The sequence below is a fragment of the Aspergillus versicolor genome, assembly GCF_001890125.1.
Source record: "Aspergillus versicolor CBS 583.65 unplaced genomic scaffold ASPVEscaffold_6, whole genome shotgun sequence".
In the NCBI taxonomy this organism is placed as follows: domain Eukaryota; kingdom Fungi; phylum Ascomycota; class Eurotiomycetes; order Eurotiales; family Aspergillaceae; genus Aspergillus; species Aspergillus versicolor.
In genome coordinates, this window is record NW_024467529.1 from 2,021,423 (window position 1) to 2,040,396 (window position 18,974).

Here is an 18,974-nt window from a genome sequence, read left to right on the forward strand (position 1 = left end):
CTACATGTATATCAGCCGTAGCAGTCTAAATAGGTTCGACGTTGTAGTCTTCAGTAGTCTTCACATCCAAACAAGTCCTATTTTCAACCAAGTAAAATGGCCTTTCCTCTCTCCCACCCCACAACGCGCGAGCTCACCGGAGGCGACCTCCTCGCCCAAGCCCTCAAACACATCGGCACTGAAGTTGCCTTCGGGCTGCACGGCGGCCATCTCGATGCCTTTCTAATGGGTTGCGAGTCCATCGGGATCCGGCTGGTTGATACGCGCCATGAAACCGCCGCTGTGCAGGCAGCCGAGGGCTACGCAAAGATCGCGCAGAAGCTTGGTGTTTGTTTTGTCACGGCTAACAGTGGGTGTGTTACTTTCTCTTCCATACAAGTCAAGTGTTGGTAGGAGAGAGGAGAGAGCTGAATAGTGTAGATTCTCCAATGGCATCCCCGGCCTTGCAACAGCGCTGGCAGACCGCTCGCCTGTACTATGCATAACGTCGTCGCCGCCGCTGCGAGACGCGGAGAACAACTCGCTCCAGGGGATTTTCGATCAGGTTGTTGTTTCGAGGCCGCTGACCAAGTTTGCGCACCGAGTGACGAATCCTGAGGATGCGCCGAGGATTGTTTCGTTGGCTGCGAGGACTGCGTTGGCCGGGGCTCCTGGTGCGTTTCAGAACTCAGTTGTTTTATTTTACTTTATTCTTGGGGTTAAAAATGGATTGAGATGCTGATAAGTCTAGGGCCTGTTCTGCTTGACTTCCCGATTGATGTGCTGTTCACGCCCGTCCATGAGAAACTCATCTCGTGGGGATCGATCTCGTCTCCTCGTTCTTATGCCCCAGGACCTCATGTTGAGGCCGTTAAAGAGGCTGTCAGTTTACTTCGATCTGCGAGTCGGCCGGCTGTGATTATCGGCAGTGGAGGGCAGTCGAATGAAGTGCGTCAACCATCCAGCTAGCAGCTACAATTAGGGCTAATGGCTAATGCCAATACAGACAACAACACAACTCCTCCACCTCTCCAACCAAACCAACATCCCCATCTTCGACACCCAAAAATGCACCCGCTCCTCGACTCTCGCAGCAGAATGCAAATTCTACGGCGGCGGCGCCGACAAGCTCGGCCTCCTCGCCGCCCTCAACAACCCCCAACCAGACCTCATCCTCCTCCTCGGCGCACGAACAGGAATGTTCCTCGCAGGCCGCAGCGGCGCCATAATCCCCCCGCACGAGAAATGCAAGCTCATCCACGTCGACCTCGATGGCGGCGAAATCGGACGCACCCTCCCCGTTGACGTGGGCGTCATCTCAGACGTAGGCCAGTTCGTTGCCGCACTCCACGCCCAACTCGCAGAGACACAACCCCCCATCGACAAGGACTGGGTGAATACAGCAATATCCCTACAATTCCTCCCATCGCCCTACGAGAACCAGGCCCCAGCGAACCCCTCCGGCCGCATGCACCCCTACCACGCGCTAAAGGCCTTCTTCGCCTCCCTGCGCGACCAATCCCCCATCCTGGTCACGGACGGCGGCGAATGCGCCCTCTGGGCCGGCGCCGTATCCCACCTCGCCTCGCCCTCTGCAGTGCTGAAGTCCACCGGCGCGCTGGGCTTCCTCGGAAACGGCTTCGGATACGCCCTCGGCGCTGCGGTTGCGGCACCGGATAAGAAAGTCATCAACCTGCATGGCGACGGCTCGGCTGGGTTCCATTTTATGGAGCTGGATACTTATGCGCGTTTGGGGCTTGACGTGCTTACTGTTGTGGTCAATAACTACTGCTGGGGTATGAGCTCGAATGGGCAGGAGTTGGTTTATGGGGAGGAGAACCCGGCGAGGCCGATAAGTGCGCTGTCGGCTGTTACGGGGTATGATGCTGTTTCGAGGGGGTTGGGGAATCGGGGCGTGAAGGTGGTGAAGGTTGAGGATGTGGAGGGGGCTGTGAAGGTTGCTGTTTCTGGGAAGGGTCCTGCTTGTGTTGAGTTGGTTGTGGATAGTAAACCGGTTCATCCGGTGACGGAGATGATGGTGGGACGCACGGAGGATCCGAACTTGGTTGTTGTGCCTTATTATGATAATATCCCGCGGGCTTATTATAAGGATTAGCTTAGGTATGTTGAAGGTTGTATTGCTAGCTATAATTCAGCATTATTTGATATTGGCGTGCTTTGGTGTAGCAAGGATCTTGACATGATCGTTTGGCTTGACCAGCTCTTTGAACCCTTTCTCTACTATATCCTCCAGTATAACACGCTTGGTTATCATCTTTTCCACGCCTTTGAAGCGTCCTGTTCTTATTAGACTGGTCAATCATGCGAGGAGAAAGCTTACCAGACACAAATGCATCCACCGTCTCCTTAAAGTCCCGTTCATCATACGCCAACGAACACTTGTATATAAGGTCCTTCCACAGGAACGGGCCCAGCGGAAGCGTAAACTGCCAGCGTCAGCATACCTACTCCCCAGCAGAGATAAAAGGAAGTGGTAGCATACCGGCGCCCCCTTGGGTACCGCCAGATTCACATAAATCCCCCGAAACCTCAAACTCTCACAACCAGCCTGGAACCCAGCCTGCGCACCCGCACAGTCAAAGACAACGCCAACCCCCTTCCCATCAGCAGTTTCACTCCTGCACCTCTTCGGAACATCATCAACACTCGGATCAAATATCCCACTCACAATCTCAGTATCCCGGATCATCTCCCTCCGGGCTGGCGACGTCTCAGACACAAAGATCTGCGTCGCGCCCCGAGCCCTAAGCACAAAGACCATGGCCACACCAACCGGCCCAGCACCTGTAACCAGGACAGGCACGTCCTTTAACTCAACCCTGCTGTTCTTGTCCGGTAGAGCGAACTGCGCAGCGGCAATAGAGAGGAAAAGCTCGAGGGCATGCCACGCAACAGTGAGCGGCTCGATCAGGGCGGCGGCGGCCAGATCTACTGAAGTATCCTGGTTTCCATTCTCATCTGATGGCTCAGTGTTAGAGAGAACATGTATATGATCCGCTCTCACAGACACAAGCTCTGAAAGACCGCCGCCGCCGCCTGAAATGCCCATGAACCCGAGTTTCTCGCAGTTGTTTGTCGCTGCGCCTTGACTGCAGGGTGTGCAGGCAGAGCAGTAGATGCGCGGGTCGACGATGACGGGTTGGCCTTTGCGTAGAGCTTTACCTTTATTCGCCGAGACAGAGTCAGGGACATGCGCAATCCGGCCTGTAAACTCATGGCCCATCGTCACAGGCAGAAGCGCATTGGTGAGTGGGTGCGGGCCTGTTTTGGCGTTGGGGATTGCGAAGGGGCCTGATATGTTAACACCACGAGAACCTCCATAAACTATGCACAAGTGTTAAATAGATATGGGCAGTACCGTAGATAAACTCATTCAAGTCACTCCCGCAAATCCCGCACCACTCGACCTCGACCAGGACTCTGTCATCGCTTGGTTCGGGAGCCGGGGTGTCTTCGATGCGGATGTCTCCTGCAGCGTAGAACTGGGCGGCGCGCATGTTGTGTCTATCTATCACTGTTTCTGGTTGGAGTTATGTTTATTTTGAGTTTTGAGTTGTGGGTTTCGATGATGTTGCTTATACTCGGCTATCTCCAGCTTTCTCCAATCCTTCCCCTCACTTTCTCCTCAGCTTGTCGATCCGGCCCTCGGCTGAGGGTGGGATTGCGAGTCAAGCTGGACGATTTAATTATCCTATTTTAATTATGTTTTTGGATGTTACTTGCGGTAGCGAAAGGATGAGCCCCCCTGTACTTGGTAGTCGGAACTGCTCTCTGGTGATCTTCCTACTCCAGGATCCGACTTCCTCGCCAGCTGGACAGTGAGTATCAGATATAAGGGTATAGGGAAGATCGACATTGACCATTGAACTATTGAATCAAGATACATAAAGCTTTGACCTCCAGTTGTGCAGTAATTGTAGAAAGAGACCTTGTTTATCTGGTGGACCCAACTCTGCCCTAACCCAAAAGAGCTAACGCATCACATGACCCCAAGCTCCACCAAATGCCAAAGAAATTTCCAGCGTTGAATTCTTTTCCTCTTCTTTCCCAACTCCTCGCTCAAAGGATCGCATTCAAAGCTCACACACAGAGAATTCCATAATTCTCTCCTCTTCTCATCCGAGAAGAGCCCGCTTTGGGAGAAAGTCCCCGGACACCCTGTCCTTTTCTTTTTTTACAAAGTCGGTCAGGCAATGCGGAAACGCGCCGCCATAAAAGCAATTTGATAGCGGCTTACTGCCCTATTCCCTCCCGGTGCCGAGTCAATGCCCGACGCCCCCCCGGGGTGGACACAATGGTGGTGTGGACTGGTGTCGGAGAGGGGTTTATTGGGTTGCCTTTCGTCGTGTTTGGATAGTCATGCGATTGCTCGGTTCTGTGTTGGAACTGGGTAACTCAATGGGGCTCATTCTTGAGGCGAGGAGTTCATCTTTTTCTTTTCACGAGTCTGTAGCTTATTGAAAGCGGTGGCATGTACCTCTTTTGTGATGTCCTTGGAGGTGCTGTTGCAGATGCTCTGTCGAAGGGGCCGGACTCTTGATTTACTCCCCCTTCTTCATTCTCTCATACCCTTGCACATATATATATATCCCCCTACCTTCCGAACACTCTTGTGGTTCAAATGATGATATACCAATCATAGAGTCAAGCACAGAGACTCCTACTTCGGTACGGGGTCGTTGACGATAAACGATTGTTTCTTATCTGACGAACATATACCATTACATTGTGTCATTATTCTTCAACCCATTTTCTCTATACTACCTCAATATCATACCAACTCCAAAATGAAACATGAATCATTGCGCCTTCTTAGCCGTAGCAGGGACAGTCTGTGCTTTCCCCTTGACCTGTAGCACCGCCCCCGTGATGATCTCAGCAATAACCGTAACTGCCGTCGCGCACACGCTGTTCCAAACCTGAACGCTCACCGAGCCTTGCGGAGCACGCGGGAACGACAATACCCATTCCACAGGGTAAGGAAGCCAGCCGCCCGGGAGAGCAAAAACAGGGGTCTTGGAGTGTCGGAACTGGATGAAGATCTTGACGCCCGTCGTGCTGAGCCACCGGGCAGTCTTGATAAACCATTCGAACGAGGATTTCTTCGACGACAGTTCCTGGTCTGCACATCCAAAACATGTTAGTACAAGTCTAGGATCCAAGACTTGTAGAATCGAGGAGGTAGAAGAAACATACTCAGAGCCTCGTAATCGCTCAGCGCCTTGTCGTGTCGTCGGCGCAGTTTAGCCCACTTTGCGAATTCATCCTGCGAGCTGGTGTTGTTCATCTCCCGCTTGAGCTGGAGTACCTCGCGCTTCAATTTGCTTTGTTCCTGGGCGGTTTGGTGCAGCGATGTTGGGAGTTTCAGGTAGATGTTCCATATCTGCGGCCACTGTTAGATGGGCGTGCGTGCCTCATTGAGGGGAGGGGAACAGGCGTACCAAATTATCAATGGTTGTCGCGCCAATGGTGTTCACCAGAAAGATGACAACATGGAGCACCAATATTGTCCAAATGAGGGGAATCATGGTTGCGAGGCGTCAATCCAGTCGCTGGTCGGATTCGAGTGATGGTGTGTTTGTGGAGGTACGAAGCGAGAGCGAAGGAGAGCAAAGTTCCCACGGCCACACAGTTGCACCGCAGTATATACCACGCTATTGCAATAACTTGCAACGGCACAAGATCACAAATATGCTGGTAATAAGCAGCAACTGCTCCGGGCGAAGTTGAAAGCTGGCGACGAAGCTTGGGTCACGCAAAATGACGTTGTCGCGGTTGGCAGCGAACTGCCAGATCTTCGGCGGGCGGCGTTTCTGATCTCCGGCCGAGACCAGCGGGGAGCTCAACCACCACCATGCCATGCAACAGGTTCCTCAATGACAGCCAAATGTCCGCCGCCGACCAATGCTTTTCGAGATCTATCCCGCATATTTGCGAACAGAGGTGACCGCGTCCTTGAATTCGAGATCTTACTGCCGGGGTTTGGTCCCATACTTGAAGATGATAACGCGGTCGGAGTCGAAAAGAAGTACCTAGTACAGGCCTTTGTAACTGCGCGACAAGTATTTTTCGACAGTTTGAAGACGAATCATAATGATACCGGTGACGATACACTATCAGGAAGCAAGGTCCATGGCGGTGATGAAAGTGTTGCAGTTGCCTCCGAAATCATCCTCCTCTTCGATTGCGAACATCTGACGGCATGCAACTGGAGAAAGAAAAGGATAAATTCCCTATTCAATTCGGATAAGGAGGCCCTTATCCATGCCTTGAATATTGAACTCTCCTTAATGACAACGTTCCTTTGCTCCTCGCTCCATCGCCATACTAAATCGCCGACACTCTGGCAGCATCGTCGATGGGTTCAATCGCAGCTTATCCGATTGCGGGAGCCAGACTTCCATGGTGTCCAAGAAATTCTTCAAATTGAACTGTCCGTTGCCCTAAGAGCAGGGCAGCTGCATCCCCGAAACTACTACGCCTTTAGTTACATTCGACAAATGTACCGCACACTGTCTGAGTTAGGTCGAGAGGATAGCGAAGCATGGAGTGTTCAACTAGCACAGTCCATTGTCAAACCTACATTAGGCTGGTGCACTTTGCATCCAGGTGATATATCGGGCCTAATGTTCCTGCTTTATCTGCTAGATGCTGTTCCAGATGCCCCTCTGCGGCTTGAAACTGTCACCGCCGTAGTTCGTTATGCTCTGAATACCGACTGGGAACGTGAAAGCATTTGGACTTTCATCGACCTGGCTAACAGGAAATTCAACCTACTTGAATCTCTGGGAGATTCACCAGTATATCCTTGGAGTGTCTTGTCGGAGAGTCCACAGCAGGGCGAGGTTAAGGCCGGCCCGTCATGGAAGACATGGCTTGATAGGGCACGCATTCACTGGTCCCAAGGCCGACAAATCACACATGTACCACCTGCATGACAAAGTTAAACCCTAAGCCAATCTCCTGCTCTATCCAGCATATATACCATATCTAGTCTAATGAGAAAGACCGCTATAATTAAATCAAACGCTTCGGATCTTCATTAAACGCCTCGCTAACAAATCAAGCGTGGCTATCGTCAAAGCAATGCACATGCCTCAGCCTGGACTCCAGATCACCTCCAATTGTGAATACTTTGACCATCACAAATGACCCCCCAACAAGCCCTAATCTCTTATATATCCCCAAATCATATATATGTTCTGGAATACGTTTCCCAAGGAAGGATAGAACAAATATCCAAAAAATACCAAAACACCAATATAACAATCAGGCGCGCTCTCATCGCGAAACGAACGACTGGGAGGGTCAAAGTATCGGCTCGTCTATCCAAAAAGTTCGATCGGAGGAATCCAACGTCGTCTCAGGCACAAGGCAGGTGTCATTTCTTCTTCCCACCGAGGCCTTCAGCGGCTTTCTTCGCGTCGGCTATTGGTGAGAAAACGTCCGAGTTAGCAACAGACCATCATCTCTTGTCTTGGTGGTGGGAACAGCAGCGAATAATCAAGAGGAAAGTGACCCAGCAGTCTGGTTCAGTCGGTTCTTTGTTCTGTGACGCCAGGGGTCGAGAGGACGGGCGGGACAACAAAGGACGAGCTAATTCTTACCCTTTGCTTGCTTCTCGCGCATCTTAGCGGCGTCGTCTTCCTTCTTGCGAGCGAATGCGTTTCCAGACAATGTGTTACCGGATTTCTATATCAGAGGCAAGGAGAGGTTAACGAATGTCGTTATCTTGAAGGGTGAGCGAGGGAATTTCTCACCAGCTTGGCCTGTTTGTCAAGGTTCTTTTGACGGTCACGATCTCTTTGGTTGCCGCGAGTCATTTTCGCTGTGTCTTAATCAGATTTATATATATGATTTTATGATATCCTGCGATGAAAATGTTGGGCCTGGAATTCAGAGGTATTAGGAAATTTGCGCGGAGGAATCGCAAATGCCCTGGGCTTCAGCCGGTAATGTGGTCCAAGCGCACCAGATTCGAGCCGTATAAAACTACCGAAGCTAGGGACGAAAATTGGATAGTCCGGCCAACCAGGGCTCAATTCAGAGGCATGTCGAAGAGCCCACCAGCAAGAATTAATTAGTGCCATTATTGTATAGATTGCCCCAGATACTCGCATCTTGCGCTAAAGTTTTCCGAGCCTCGTACTATGCCATCGCCATCGAAGGGGATATTTCACACAAGTATCCAATCGTTTGGGGTCTTCGTACCCTTTTCCTCTTCCTCTTCAATTTCCAAAATCTTTTGTATTCCCGCTTCATCACCACACCACTCAGTCAACATGTGCAGGGACTGCAAGGTTCCGTCGTTGAAGGGCCCTAGGACCTTCTCTTCGCGGTGAGTGACCCAGGCCATCAACTCAATCGCTTCCGAGTTTCTGTTTTGCTCTTTATGGGTAAGTGCTATGGTATAGAGGCATCGCAATGTCAGTTCATGGTCGAGACCGAAAGCTTTGACGCTGCCACTCAAAGCTTCCTTTTCCAGCTTTTCCCCCATTTCGTATTCTTCCTTCTTTTTGTATACCTTGGCTAGCTGGAGCTTTCTATCCAATAGCTCATATATTGCGTCGCTTTGCTGCTCTCCGTGTTCAATCATCTGTAGCAATAAGTTTCCCGCATCGTCTAGTTTGTCTTGATCGAAATATATACTGGCTAGAATTGCCTTGCTAGCATATGTTTCTGGATGATCCAGACCTAGCACCTTTTCTCTCACGTTGCAGGTTTGGAGAGCTAATGTCTCTGCCTCCTCAAGCTTACCCTGCGCTTTGTATACCTCAGAAAGCATGATTGAGCTTTTGAGGGTGTATTGGTGTTCAACGCCAAAGTTCTTGGTCCTCCAACTCAACACATGTTGCGTTAACTGGGCTGCTTCTTCCACTCGGCATGAATCCAAATAGAGGGCCCCTAAGTTGGCCATCGCAGTGATTGTTTGGTCATCATCTTCGCCGTATTCTGATCTTGCAGCCTCAAGAACCTCTGTTCTTATCTTCTCGGCTTCCTCCATTCGTCCTCGGGTTTCGATTGTTGTAGCCAAATTCGACATGGAAGTCAATGTTAACCTCTCTCGAGGACCCAGGCTTTTTTTTCTTGCCTCAACAACAAACGAGTCGAGTTCCTCGGCTTCTGCCCATCTAGCCTGTTCATAATATGTCGCAGCCAGGCTAGCAATACTTTCCAATGTTTCGGGATGTTCAGACCCGAACTCCTTCTTTTTATCCTCAACAAGCTGAAGATCTATTTTCTCTGCTTCTTCGTGCCGTCCCTGCGACCAAAGATAAAAACTCACGCCTTCCAAAAGGTGATATCGCATGATCCTGGCCTCGTCGTCAACTTCTGGAATGATGGATAGAACTGATTGAGCGTGTGGAAGATAAGTTGCACAAATACCCCAATTCTCGAACGTCGCATCGGGGTACACCTCGTCGAGCAGTTTCATGGCCTGCATTGATTTCTCTTCATACCTCTCCCCGAGTATCAACCATTTCCGCAATACCAATTGCACCAGTCGATGGAAAGAGAAGTTTCCTTTTCCATCGGTGGCCACGATCAGAGAGAAGGCTTTCAGTATTCCGAGGGCTTTTGTCAAATCCAAAGGCCGTTTTATCCTGTGCTGGATGAGGCTTTTAGGAACATCATTTCGGTCAAGGAACGCGATGAGGTCAAGTATTTCGATGGCCTTGGGGTCCCTTTCCTTGATTTGGTCGATCGAGACTATCAATGTTGTAGCAACCGCGTTTGGGACTCCAGTGTCTCGTCCTAACGTTTCGAATGGCTCGCAAAGAAGATCCATGCTTGTCTCTTCGCTGTCGTTATATAGCTCTATATATTCGCTGATGCTCATCGAATTTTCTTGCATGAAAGCAGCAGCTTGGACTATGGCAAGTGGTAAGTGACCTAGCAAGTCTGCGAGTCCATCCATTTCACACTCTTCAAGAACATGGTCTGTCACATTGTTCTTGATGAGGTTCTTTGACTCTTCGCTGGACATAGGCTTGACTTCTATAACAGCGTTCGCTACACCCTTGGTGAACTTAACTCCAGCCGCCCTATTCCGCGTTGTGACGAGAATAGCCCCATGCTTGCTTTCGGGTAGGAACTCTAGGATTGATTGATTCGCATCAGTTTGCTTACCCTTCTTGCTGGGCTCGAAAAGGCATGTTTCGTCGGCATTATCAATGATCAATATCCAGTTATCGTGCTCCCTCTCAAGCCATTCTTTAGCACATATAAGCTTATCGCATTTGGTGTCTGGGTCCGACGAGACGTGCTCGTCAAAGATCGCATTATAACCTTCGCGAAAGCGATCAATGCTACTGGCGCTGACCCAGAATACCGATAGCTGGGATTCGGTCCAGATTTGGTGAGCAAATTCTATAGCAATTTGAGATTTCCTGGGCAGTTCAGTATGATGTCTAGAAGCATCCACGAAGTTAGGCTTACCCTACACCTCCTAGGCCGAAGAGTGCAACTCTCGGGCTCGTGCCGATGGGCACAATCATATCCTTAAGCTGGTTCAGGATAGGCCCACGATCAACAAACCCTGGGTTCCGCGCGAACGGGATCATACCTAACATAACCATGAGTATCGACTCTAAGGGATGTTATCAAACCAACCTACATATTTTAGATTCGGGATTCTCGCCAGCCAGGGTTGATCCCACCAAAGTTGATCCGGCGCTGGAATCCCCAAACAGTGACACCTCGTCGCACTCTCTCATCGCTATAGCTGCAAACCTAGTAATGAGCCCGGAGACATGTATATACCTATCATCCTCTTTGCTTCGATATCGACAGATACTTTCGTGGTCTCCAGCTAAAGCTACTGTTATCTCGCGTGAGTCAGGGAGACCAAATGTTGCGGACTTCTTCTCGACAATCTGGATGGCCAAAGCAGTTAGGGAGATGACGGGCTTCTGTCGGGCTTCCATGAGTAACTCACAATTCCGAGACTTCTCAAAGGCAAAGTCTCATAGAAATTTATATATTTATAATCTTCTAATAACTGTTCGAAATTTGCTGAAAGCTCATTTGCATACAGGTCGTTTTCTTTCAAGGCGTTGATAAAGGTATTGTTCTGGGTTCTGAGAAATGCCCTCACAGCTTTTGCCACAGTCTCCCCTATCTTTGCCAGATGGCTTCCACGATGAGGGGTACCAAAAAAGGCTATACCATAAGTTGCTGTTGGAATGGAGCTGTAGGTGCGTCCAAGTTTGGCTTGTACCAGTGCCTGGAGATGTCAAAACTGGCCTCTATATGCAAAACCTTAGGTAATATACCTCCTTGACTACTATACCACCCAGACTATGAGCAATAAAAATGATAGGTCGGAGCTCACAGCCCTATTATCCTGTGATGAGATTCCATGAATGTACAGTAAGCATGACTACGCACCTGTCTCTCAATCCACAGCCTGCTAAGTAAATTCTGCGCTTGTTCGCGTACTCCGGCAGAAGAAGATTGAATACTGACACTGGCATTATACCCGAAGAGTAGTATTCTAGCCTGAGGTAGCTGGCTGGGGAGAAAATCCCTCAGCCATAGCTTCCCATCCAGCTCCCACGTCCTCTCGGCATGGCGTTCCTTGTTTTTGGGATTGAGCCCATGGATTGCGATAATACTATGTGAAATATGAGCATATCTGTTGCTTGAGCACGACCAAGACAAAATCTTACTCGATTTTGGGACTCTTTCCTGGCACAAGTGTGCGCAAAAATGTATCAACTTGCGGTATATCAGTCTGGAGTGCGTTAGTATAGTTTAACTCGAATTTTTCTATGATAGTTTCTGGACGTACCATAGCAACTGATGGTATAAACCCTTATCGTAGGCATTCTTGGGCCGCCGGGCATGCGAAGTCGCCTTCCCATATTTAAGAATCTCCACTCCGATTACTTTCTTTAGTGTACATTACCCGGAGATGGAAACGCCCAATTGTTGGAGTAGTTTCCAGGCGGCTGCATGCATCAACTGATCGGGCAGACAGCAGAAGCGCCTTGCTGTGGGGGCTGTTCATGCCGCATGACAGCGAATGATGGCGATATTTGGCCCCGAGTTCAATTCCGTCCAGAGAAGGTATCAAATAAAACTTCAGTTCGATAATATCTTCAAACTAAATTGTCGACCAAGTCGTTTGGATGTAATAGTGCAAGCCCCATTATACCTCTCAACAGAGCTTGGTCAACTGCGAAAACAAGTGAAGGACCCTGGATGTTAGTGGAGAACCTAAGCGCTCATATTAGCCTATGGTGTCCATAATTCTAAAATAGTTGACAAATTAGATGTGATATGGAGAAAGACCGACGGGGGCGAGAGTGAGAAGAAGGAAGATGGAGGAAGCGAGGGCCAATCGTTTGGCGCTGAGTTTCAGTCGCCAGGACATCTCGTCCTCTCAACCACTCCATCCTCCTCTCCAACATCCAAGCTGCAACAAATCCATCTCAACGGTGCCATTTTCTGCATGACTAGGAAAGATGTGACTCTATTCATTATTGTTGGAAGGTTCTCGTAAGGATGAATTTCCTTGATCATAGCTCCTCGAGCACTCGGCGCCAAAAGAAAGAAACACAAGGAGCCCCTTGGCGCTAAAATGAATGGACACCAATGGACTCGCATTCTCAATGGGCCCTTCATTGTGTTTCAGGAACCTATTCAGCCCATTGTATCTCCCACCGCTATATTCGTGTCTTGATTCAACGCGCCTGCTTCACAATGGGGCGCTTGAGTATCAGGTTGAATTAATAGCGCCCACCTGCCCAGTCGCCATGGACTGCCGCCTGGCTGTCCCTCTTTCTCTCTTGACGCCTTCGCAAGGCTCTGTGGTTCTTTCTCTTCTTAATTTTCCCCTTCAGCTTGTTCGATACCAAGTTTTGCTGCTGGCCAGCACCTTGAGCCTCTCTTTCCTTCCATTTCATTTCTTCTACTCAGTTGGGAGCAGGGATTTCCTGAGAACAAACCCAGATACCGTTATAGTTCGCGTTATAAAACTAATAGTTGCATTTCTTTTCCTCGTTTTCCTATAAAGCACAGCCGCAACCATGATGGCCTCGTTGAAAGAGTCACTGGCTGGTCCAGGATACGTGATCCTCAACGCACTTCGGGTTATAAACATCATCGTCTTCCTTGATATGATCGCAGCCCATGCGGTAATGCTGGTCAAGATTGACCTTCTGACCAGTTTCTTCTTTTTCGAAGCTGTTGGACATGCCATTGCAATTGTCGTCAGCAGTGAGTGCTTTCTATTTCAAACCCTGCATTCCGTGGCGGGCATGCTAACAGAGATCAGTTTTCCTCATAGTATCAGAACTTCCATTCTTCCGCGGGTTCTTCGACCGTCACTGGCCATCCCTCGGCGAAGATTCTGGATTTATCACACTAGCGTTTGCAATGCTGATACTTGGAATTGGAGCATTGGGCGACCTCAATACAAAGGCTACAAGCCAAGAAGAGCTTGGGCTCACATTTTGGAGAATCATCATATCAGCAGGAATACTGGCTCTCGTTGTCAGTGCCTTGAATGTTGTTGCGGTAAGACTTATTTCGCCTACACTTTGATTTACACTAATTGGCATACAAGAACTTTGCTTTTGCAGACCGCGATATCGGTGTTAGTGCACGCCACGTCCGTGTCTACGGAGCCGTTGCTCCGCATAAGGTTGCCTCGCGAACATGCAGTCAACGATCATTCCGCCTCAGCACTAAGCGTGAAGACACATTGCCTTCGTACAGTACAACAAGCCCTCCGCTCCGCCGCTCCTCAACGGCAGCGAGCATGCCGCGCCTCCCCGTCAAAATTTCTCCACCACTCAACCCGATGCGCATGCCCAGTGCAACTGAATATGCACCATCGTCAAAGTACTCCCGGGATTCATCGGGGGTCACTATGCCGGATCTCGCTCACCATCCGGCTATGCAACATCCCAACCAAATCTAATTGAGGGGTTTAACAATGCAACCCAACCGAGTCTTCTACAACTACCGAAGCTGAGAGAAGTAAAATAAAAAAGCGGCACTGGCCTATCAGTTATATTAGCGATGACAGTATTATTTTACGGGTTTTCGTTTATTTCGTTGCATGTTATTGTCTCCAGATATCCCTTTTTATTGCGGTTCTTGTTTCTTTTCCTTTGTTTTCTTTCTTTTTTTATACTGCATAACTTGTAGCAAAGTGACATGAAAGCATTCTCTTCTCGGGTCTCTTGTTCAGAAATATGGAAGGCCGATGTGTCATAGCTATCTCACAGAAACAGTAATGACCTCTCGGCTCCAATCAGGCCTAACATATAATTGTAATAGTACCATTAATTCACATGCTCCACACAAGCCCCATCGGACTTGGGCCCAGTAAGATGTGCTTCCTTTGCCCGTTTCTGAACTTCCTCGTCCTCGCGCTGGATGTATTTGAGCGGGCGCCTGGCGGAGGTGACGTCTGAATCTCCGACAACGATCAACGGTGGGTTGGAACGGTAATACGCGTCTATGTCTTCTAGTGTGCGGTTTGCTTTGGTGATGTCAGTATCTTTATGTATAAATGAACTCGGAATGAGCCTATAAGGTGTGTGGATTGTAGTCGGATTAAAAATAAACTGGGACGTAGGGCAAACATGATTTTGGTACGTACCAGTTTCAGGATAGAAAAAGTATATAATCGGCAAGAAGATTGCGTTCAAGACAGTCCAGACGATCCAGAACTTCCAGCCGATATTCTGGATGCCAATTGGAGTGATTTCGACAATGGCGAAGTTTGTTATCCTTTGCGTAGTAGAGATATTGATTAGACTTATTCAGTGGGCAGAAGGTCCTTCTGGGTGAGCTGGATAGATGACGTACCAATTCGTCGCCGTTGCAACGGCTGCTCCTTTAGTTCTCATGGGCAATGAGTTGATCTCTGTTGGGTATAGCCAAGGGACACCGAGCATTCCCATTCCGAAGGCGACGTGGTAGAGGAAGAAGAAGGCTACTGAGGCGGTGCCGTATATGCTATCCGTTTTTGCGAAGCGGAGTAGGATTGTTATGACGAGGAATGAGAGGAATTGGCCTGATCCGGAGAGGAGCATTAGGCCTCGACGACCGAAGCGTTCGATAATGGTTACGGCGACGCAGGAGAATATGAAGTATGATGTTGCGTTGCAGGCTGTTAGGAGGCGAGCCATGGTGTTTGAGAGACCGACGGAGTTCATTAGAACGGTGGGTAAATAGTAGGACATGATGTTGATGCCTTGAAGACATTACTTGTTAGTGGGTTTCCGTGAAATCTAGTAGGATGGAGGATGGGTATCCCGTTATAAACAAACCTTGAAACTGCTGGATCGCTTGTGTACTGGCCCCTAGCACCAACCGGCGAAGTGTCTTTGTGCTATCCGTCTTGCTTCGGCGTACGAGGTCCCGCCAGCGGACAGCGTTGTCTCTTTCGTATGCAATACTGTATTTAATTTCGTCGTATTGGGTTCGAATATACGGGTCGTCGAGGTCCATGGCTTCGATACATGCAAGTACCTCAATGGCTTCATCGTCATGGCCGTGGGATAGGAGCCATCTAGATTGGCATTGCGTTAGATCATTTTCTTCTTCTCTGTGGCGTGTAAAACCAACCTTGGGGATTCTGGAAGCCATGGGATGGTTGCAAATAGGACGATAATAAAGAAAAGCTGCAAGGCGAGAGGCAAACGCCACGCAATAGCTCCCCCTTGGAAAGATAGACCGTAGTTGATCCAGTTAACAATGCAGTAACCACCAACGTTGAGCCCCAGTTCGAGGATAACGAGTTTCCCTCTCCATTTTGCTTGTGCAGTTTCTGTTTGCCAGACTGGTGCCGTTGCGGTGCTAAGACCATTGCCGATGCTGCAGCTGTTGTTAGTCTTCGTGTGTATGTAGAGATGTCTTTGGATAGACTTGCCCTAGCACCACTCGACCCACGAACATCTGGGCCAAACTGTAAGATGACGCCTTGAGAATTGTGCCAATAGCCATGATAAAACTTCCAAGGAGAATGGTTTTCTTTCGTCCTAGCCTTTCACCCGCTGTGAAGGCAAGCATGGCACCGAGGAAACAGCCGACATCGTAGATAGCGGTGACCGTAGATAGGATTTTCGTCTTTGTAGGCCCAACGAGGTCATGAATCTCGAGGAAGTCCGGTGTGACGACCACGCCGCCTGTGGAAACGTCAGTTATTTCATTTTGGGGTTATAAAGGATAGTATCAAACGTACTGAAGACGCCTTGGTCGTATCCAAACAAAGTCATGTCAGTCGCGCAAGCCAGCTGCACTCACAGCCCCATCAGCAACCCCCTTCGTGAAACCATGTCGTCAGGAGCACAACTCACCGACACCCAAAATGTCAGCCATCCTCCAGTAAACCCCATGTAAGGCTTTTTCGTCCACGCCATGATGCAGATATGAAGAGATAGGTATAGATTCGACAGCTCAGGTATGTGAGAAGCCACGCTCCAGAAGACAAGGCCGATCTGGGCATCCGGGGTCGGCCATTATATAGAGCCACCATAGTGACAGCACTACACCTCAATCTGTATGACCCCAGACCACGTTGGTCCCACTCTGCTAAGCCCCAGACGGGGTTGGCAGGAGAGTCCTCGTCCTGGCTATGAGCGAATTCTTCGTCGACTCTCTTGCCTCCTAAACTTTGACTCGGTTCCGTGGTCGTCACCTAGTTACCGGAAGAAGAGGAGCTATGTTTAGTGCCAAGCAGGAGATGGCCATTATTGGAGCCCGAGTACTCCGGAATATTCCTATATTGGAATGGTCTTGCCATCATCCACCCCTGATCCATTCCAACCTCATCCGGGCCAATCACGGAGAAACGACCGCAGAATAGTATTTATATCCCCGCTTCCCCGTCGTATGCTGTATTCGGGGGTGCTCCGTTTTGTCGGATTGCCGATACTTGTCTTCTGCTGCATTTAGGGTGGAGTTTAAGAGTGCAAATGTGGCCGAGAGCGAGCCTCTTGGTCAAAGTGAGAGAAGCAACGCATAATCCAGTTTAGGCCTAGTGTTGACCCGTAATGTTGGCTAGCGCGAGCACCTTTAGATGGCTGCTCCGTTCGTCTCTTTGGTTTGTTTTCCAACTACAACAACTCACACAGCCGGTCATACTGAGCAGGCGTACTGATGGTATTGGAGCAACATATGTTATAATTCAAGCTTTATTTTCCTTATATGACACTTTTATCTATTCATCTATAATCTGTACCTTAATAGCTCGGGCAGCAGGGTTGCTAGCGGTAGCAAATGCCTCAAGTCCCTCCTCCAGCTTGTATCGGTGTGACACCAATGGCTTCAGATCGATGAGCCCGGCATTTACCAAGGCAATTGACTTGGGATAGATGTCATGGTAGCGGTACTGGAACCGCAGATCGATCTCCTTGGCCGACATGTGCATGAAGGGGATATTTTGGAAATCCTTTCCGACACCAATGACGAAAACCATACCTCCGAAACGAGTGGCCTAGAGATGAGTCGCGTTAGTTCATTCGGAGATGCACCCGTCATACTAATGGGGCTAACTTACGTATATTCCTGCATGGACACTGCTCTCCACACCGGTACATTCAAGGACCAGCTTCGCCTCCTGTCCGAGCTCCTTGACAATACGAGCACCTAGATCTTGTGAGGTTTCCTGCTTCTGGACTAGAATAGGTTGTACACGGGGCACGAGCTCCTTTGCCTTGGCAAGACGGTTCTCGTCAATATCTGTGATAACAATCGGCGCCGCACCCGCTGCGTTGGCCGCCAGCAGGGTGACAAGCCCAATGGGGCCAGCACCGCAAATGACAAGAGGATCGGCCAGGCGAAGTCCTGAGCGATCAATACCGGCCAGTGCAACAGTGAGAGGCTCAAGGAGAGCTCCTTCCTCGAAGGATACGTGGTCGGGGAGATGATGAAGCCAAGCCTCTGGATGAGCGTGGTACCTTCTCAGGGTACCATGGTGGGGAGGTGTAGAGAAGAAGACCACATCCGGGCAAGCGTGGTACTTGCCCGTACGACAGAAGTCGCAAGTCGGCTTTGAGCAGGGAACGCCACATTCCATAGCTACCCGATCGCCTGTTTCGCGCGTTAGCAGCGAGCCTAAATGAAGCCGAAGGATGCGCTCTTACCGGGCTTGAAGCGGGTTACCGCGTCACCGACCTGCAGGACGATACCGGCACTTTCATGCCCCAGGCCGTTGTCTCCCGTCACAATCATGGGGCCGATCCGGCCGTGCTTCCAGAAATGAACATCAGATCCGCAGATGCCTGTTGCGCGGACGTGGACTAGACACTCATCCGCACCAAGCTTAGGCACTTCACAGTCAGCCACCCGGAGGTCGTGGGAAGGGCTTGTGTGAATGGCAATGTTCTGGGGCTTTTTTTGAAAAACGTCCATGGTGACGACGTGATGTGATGTAATGTGAGTATGATAAGTGTTGTTACATGATGCTTGTAGTGCCCGCGGAGTATATATAGCGAGGCACCGTCCTGATTACGTGTTTAGCGAGGGGTGAACAATTCTACGGGGCCACCCCCGAGTTCCAATCACTCATCAATTGGCGGGTTACAGATAGGAACGTGGCGAGGGGCACTCGGGGCCAGCTCCAGTATGCACCATTGGCAGTGGATTTCGGAGATTTTACCGCAGTGCATGGCTGAAACGGATTCTGGCAAGAGATTCGAGACGCCGAGAGGGAAAACCAGGCAGCTCGAGGCAACTTATGCAACCAGAATTCCAGAGATACCCCACGTTTCTCCAGTGCAACGACGGTCTAAACACTCGACCCGCTTTTCAATGGGTTCTCTGGAGTCACAGGGACGCATGTGCTGGCAGCCCCGGAGATAGCTCCGAGTGTGGCGGCGGGATCCCGACTTGCACCAGGCCCGAGAGGGTCCCGGTGGATACAGTGAAGTCACTTCGGAGTCGAAATTGATGGCTCTCGGGGCCCGGCTCTTCCATTGCTGGGGTTAAATACCGGAATACAGCATGACACA

The 18,974-nt window shown here is 49.9% G+C and overlaps 9 protein-coding genes across 9 annotated transcripts; 3 read left to right on the forward strand and 6 right to left on the reverse strand.

Moving 5' to 3' along the window:
• The first annotated feature begins 23 nt into the window (after positions 1-23).
• On the forward strand, positions 24-2,197 carry ASPVEDRAFT_755817 (thiamine pyrophosphate-binding protein). Its single transcript, XM_040816306.1, has 4 exons — positions 24-353; positions 421-653; positions 731-927; positions 986-2,197. Exons 1-4 carry the CDS (start codon positions 97-99, stop codon positions 2,093-2,095), a joined length of 1,797 nt encoding a protein of 598 aa, XP_040669542.1. The 5' UTR covers positions 24-96; the 3' UTR covers positions 2,096-2,197.
• ASPVEDRAFT_43288 (uncharacterized protein) lies at positions 2,106-3,894 on the reverse strand. The gene is made up of 4 exons (XM_040812782.1): positions 3,359-3,894; positions 2,483-3,291; positions 2,321-2,426; positions 2,106-2,277 (listed from the first exon to the last, which is right to left on the reverse strand). The coding sequence occupies exons 1-4, from the start codon at positions 3,495-3,497 to the stop codon at positions 2,138-2,140; spliced, it is 1,194 nt and encodes a 397-aa protein (XP_040669543.1). The 5' UTR covers positions 3,498-3,894; the 3' UTR covers positions 2,106-2,137.
• Positions 3,895-4,672: 778 nt separating this feature from the next.
• Positions 4,673-5,814, reverse strand: ASPVEDRAFT_43289 (guided entry of tail-anchored proteins factor 1). The gene is made up of 3 exons (XM_040812784.1): positions 5,442-5,814; positions 5,197-5,383; positions 4,673-5,122 (listed from the first exon to the last, which is right to left on the reverse strand). Exons 1-3 carry the CDS (start codon positions 5,526-5,528, stop codon positions 4,800-4,802), a joined length of 597 nt encoding a protein of 198 aa, XP_040669544.1. The 5' UTR covers positions 5,529-5,814; the 3' UTR covers positions 4,673-4,799.
• Positions 5,815-5,876: 62 nt separating this feature from the next.
• ASPVEDRAFT_134533 (uncharacterized protein) lies at positions 5,877-6,938 on the forward strand (the record flags this gene model as incomplete). Its single annotated transcript, XM_040807139.1, has 1 exon — positions 5,877-6,938. One exon carries the CDS (start codon positions 5,877-5,879, stop codon positions 6,936-6,938), a length of 1,062 nt encoding a protein of 353 aa, XP_040669545.1.
• Positions 6,939-7,381: 443 nt separating this feature from the next.
• ASPVEDRAFT_85213 (4F5 domain protein) lies at positions 7,382-7,823 on the reverse strand (the record flags this gene model as incomplete). Its single annotated transcript, XM_040817663.1, has 3 exons — positions 7,382-7,428; positions 7,608-7,692; positions 7,761-7,823. 3 exons carry the CDS (start codon positions 7,821-7,823, stop codon positions 7,382-7,384), a joined length of 195 nt encoding a protein of 64 aa, XP_040669546.1.
• Positions 7,824-7,959: 136 nt separating this feature from the next.
• On the reverse strand, positions 7,960-12,193 carry ASPVEDRAFT_755767 (uncharacterized protein). The gene is made up of 8 exons (XM_040816304.1): positions 11,795-12,193; positions 11,673-11,737; positions 11,392-11,617; positions 11,277-11,339; positions 10,940-11,227; positions 10,619-10,877; positions 10,441-10,567; positions 7,960-10,391 (listed from the first exon to the last, which is right to left on the reverse strand). The coding sequence occupies exons 1-8, from the start codon at positions 11,795-11,797 to the stop codon at positions 8,177-8,179; spliced, it is 3,246 nt and encodes a 1,081-aa protein (XP_040669547.1). The 5' UTR covers positions 11,798-12,193; the 3' UTR covers positions 7,960-8,176.
• Positions 12,194-12,771: 578 nt separating this feature from the next.
• ASPVEDRAFT_755913 (uncharacterized protein) lies at positions 12,772-14,114 on the forward strand. Its single transcript, XM_040816308.1, has 3 exons — positions 12,772-13,224; positions 13,283-13,524; positions 13,574-14,114. The coding sequence occupies exons 1-3, from the start codon at positions 13,035-13,037 to the stop codon at positions 13,928-13,930; spliced, it is 789 nt and encodes a 262-aa protein (XP_040669548.1). The 5' UTR covers positions 12,772-13,034; the 3' UTR covers positions 13,931-14,114.
• ASPVEDRAFT_890904 (sugar porter family MFS transporter) lies at positions 14,081-16,382 on the reverse strand (the record flags this gene model as incomplete). The annotated part of the gene is made up of 8 exons (XM_040818500.1): positions 14,081-14,497; positions 14,618-14,748; positions 14,827-15,214; positions 15,291-15,532; positions 15,589-15,854; positions 15,889-16,148; positions 16,205-16,256; positions 16,320-16,382. 8 exons carry the CDS (start codon positions 16,380-16,382, stop codon positions 14,298-14,300), a joined length of 1,602 nt encoding a protein of 533 aa, XP_040669549.1. The 3' UTR covers positions 14,081-14,297.
• A 752-nt stretch (positions 16,383-17,134) lies between these two features.
• On the reverse strand, positions 17,135-18,815 carry ASPVEDRAFT_195569 (NAD(P)-dependent alcohol dehydrogenase). The gene is made up of 3 exons (XM_040809189.1): positions 18,108-18,815; positions 17,522-18,054; positions 17,135-17,458 (listed from the first exon to the last, which is right to left on the reverse strand). Exons 1-3 carry the CDS (start codon positions 18,373-18,375, stop codon positions 17,183-17,185), a joined length of 1,077 nt encoding a protein of 358 aa, XP_040669550.1. The 5' UTR covers positions 18,376-18,815; the 3' UTR covers positions 17,135-17,182.
• Positions 18,816-18,974: the final 159 nt, after the last annotated feature.